Source organism: Phalaenopsis equestris, unplaced genomic scaffold (genome assembly GCF_001263595.1).
Source record: "Phalaenopsis equestris unplaced genomic scaffold, ASM126359v1 Scaffold000414, whole genome shotgun sequence".
In the NCBI taxonomy this organism is placed as follows: Eukaryota; Viridiplantae; Streptophyta; class Magnoliopsida; order Asparagales; family Orchidaceae; genus Phalaenopsis; species Phalaenopsis equestris.
This window is the reverse complement of record NW_018164855.1, coordinates 755340-756752: the sequence shown is the minus strand read 5'-3', so window position 1 is coordinate 756752 and position 1413 is coordinate 755340. Positions and strand designations below refer to the sequence as shown.

At 31.1% G+C, this 1413-nt stretch overlaps 1 protein-coding gene across 1 annotated transcript in view; it reads right to left on the bottom strand.

Moving 5' to 3' along the window:
* Positions 1-1327: 1327 nt before the first annotated feature.
* LOC110027136 (UPF0307 protein ECA0281) overlaps positions 1328-1413 on the bottom strand; it is a 30917-nt gene continuing 30831 nt past the window's right edge. The window contains exon 7 of the mRNA XM_020728442.1: positions 1328-1376. Coding sequence (XP_020584101.1) covers positions 1340-1376 — 37 coding nt within the window. The 3' untranslated portion in view covers positions 1328-1339. The remainder of the gene's footprint in view (positions 1377-1413) is intronic.

Here is a 1413-nt window from a genome sequence, read left to right as displayed (position 1 = left end):
TATATATATATATATATATATATATAATAAAAAAAATGAATGTAACCATTGTTTTATTAAGATACATACGCCATGTCAAAGGGTTAGCAGTCGTGAAAGATTTTTTTCACACCTAAAATAACTTCGTTGAGAAGTATTTTCTTTTCTTAATGGTATGGACATAAAAACAAATATATATGATCTCAGTCTTTGACCGTTGACCTTTTTTTAATTGGGCAAATAAAAAATAATATTATCTCATTATCATCGTCATTATTATTAATATTATTAAGAATACAAATTTTTATTTTTCTATATTTATACCGATCAAATCTTTCATATCATAAAAAAATAAAACAACATCAATTTTAAGAAATAATATATATATATATATATATATATACTTCAACGTGTATAGATAAGGTAGCATATAAATACATAAGAATTGAGTGGCACATTAAAATCTAATTTATTTTTATTAATATTAATAATAATATTATTAGATCCATCTCAATGACTGGCTCTAAACCCATTTCTTATTAAATCCATGTCTTACTAGATATTTACGAGAGAACGTATCTTGGTGTATGCTTTTGTAGATGATATCCTTCTTCTTGTGGATAAGACGAGAAAGAGAGAGAGTACATAAAAAAACTTTGAATTATGAAGATCAGCATTTGACTCTTAAAACTTTCGCTTGAGTGGATCTAAAATTGAATAAATGAAATATAATTTTAGTAGTGCTAGATCTAATTGCAGTGTTGTCATAATGGGTGATCGAGTCATTAAAAAGAGCGAGCATTTTAGATATCTCAGGTATATTATTCAAATTGATGGTGATATGCATCGAGATGTTATTAGTAGAATATTTGGATGGCTGAAGTGGACGAATGCATCAAGCCTACTTGATGATTTTGAGATGAGTCTGCATGGGTGGATGATGTTGTGAAAAAAATGACGACAACAAACGAAAAATGGAACGACAAAAATTGCACGTAAAAAAACACCAGAGTGACATAGATTTGCGTGGTTCGACAAATTTGCCTACGTCCACAGAGCTACAGAACATTTTATTTTGTCGAGGAATTACCCCGTCGGGCGCATCGACGTTTACAAGAAAATCTCTATTTTCTTCTTTCCGTTCATCTCTATTTCTCTTCCTCTCTTTCTCTCTTAGATGACTTGGTTTGGTCTTGTTTGACTTGTGGCTTGGCTTCATAACAAGTCATCAGAGGCTATTTATAGAAACTAGGTGAGCGGTAGGTGAAAAGGCAGGTGAGCGGTATGTGAGATTCTTAATTAATAAACTAATTAAATTACGGTAGACCTTATCTCCACATCACCCAACATATGAGTTGTTTTATACTTCAAAGATAAAGCCCCCATTGCAGCGCCAGCTGAAAGAAGCATGAAATGAATATATTCGTGAAAAGG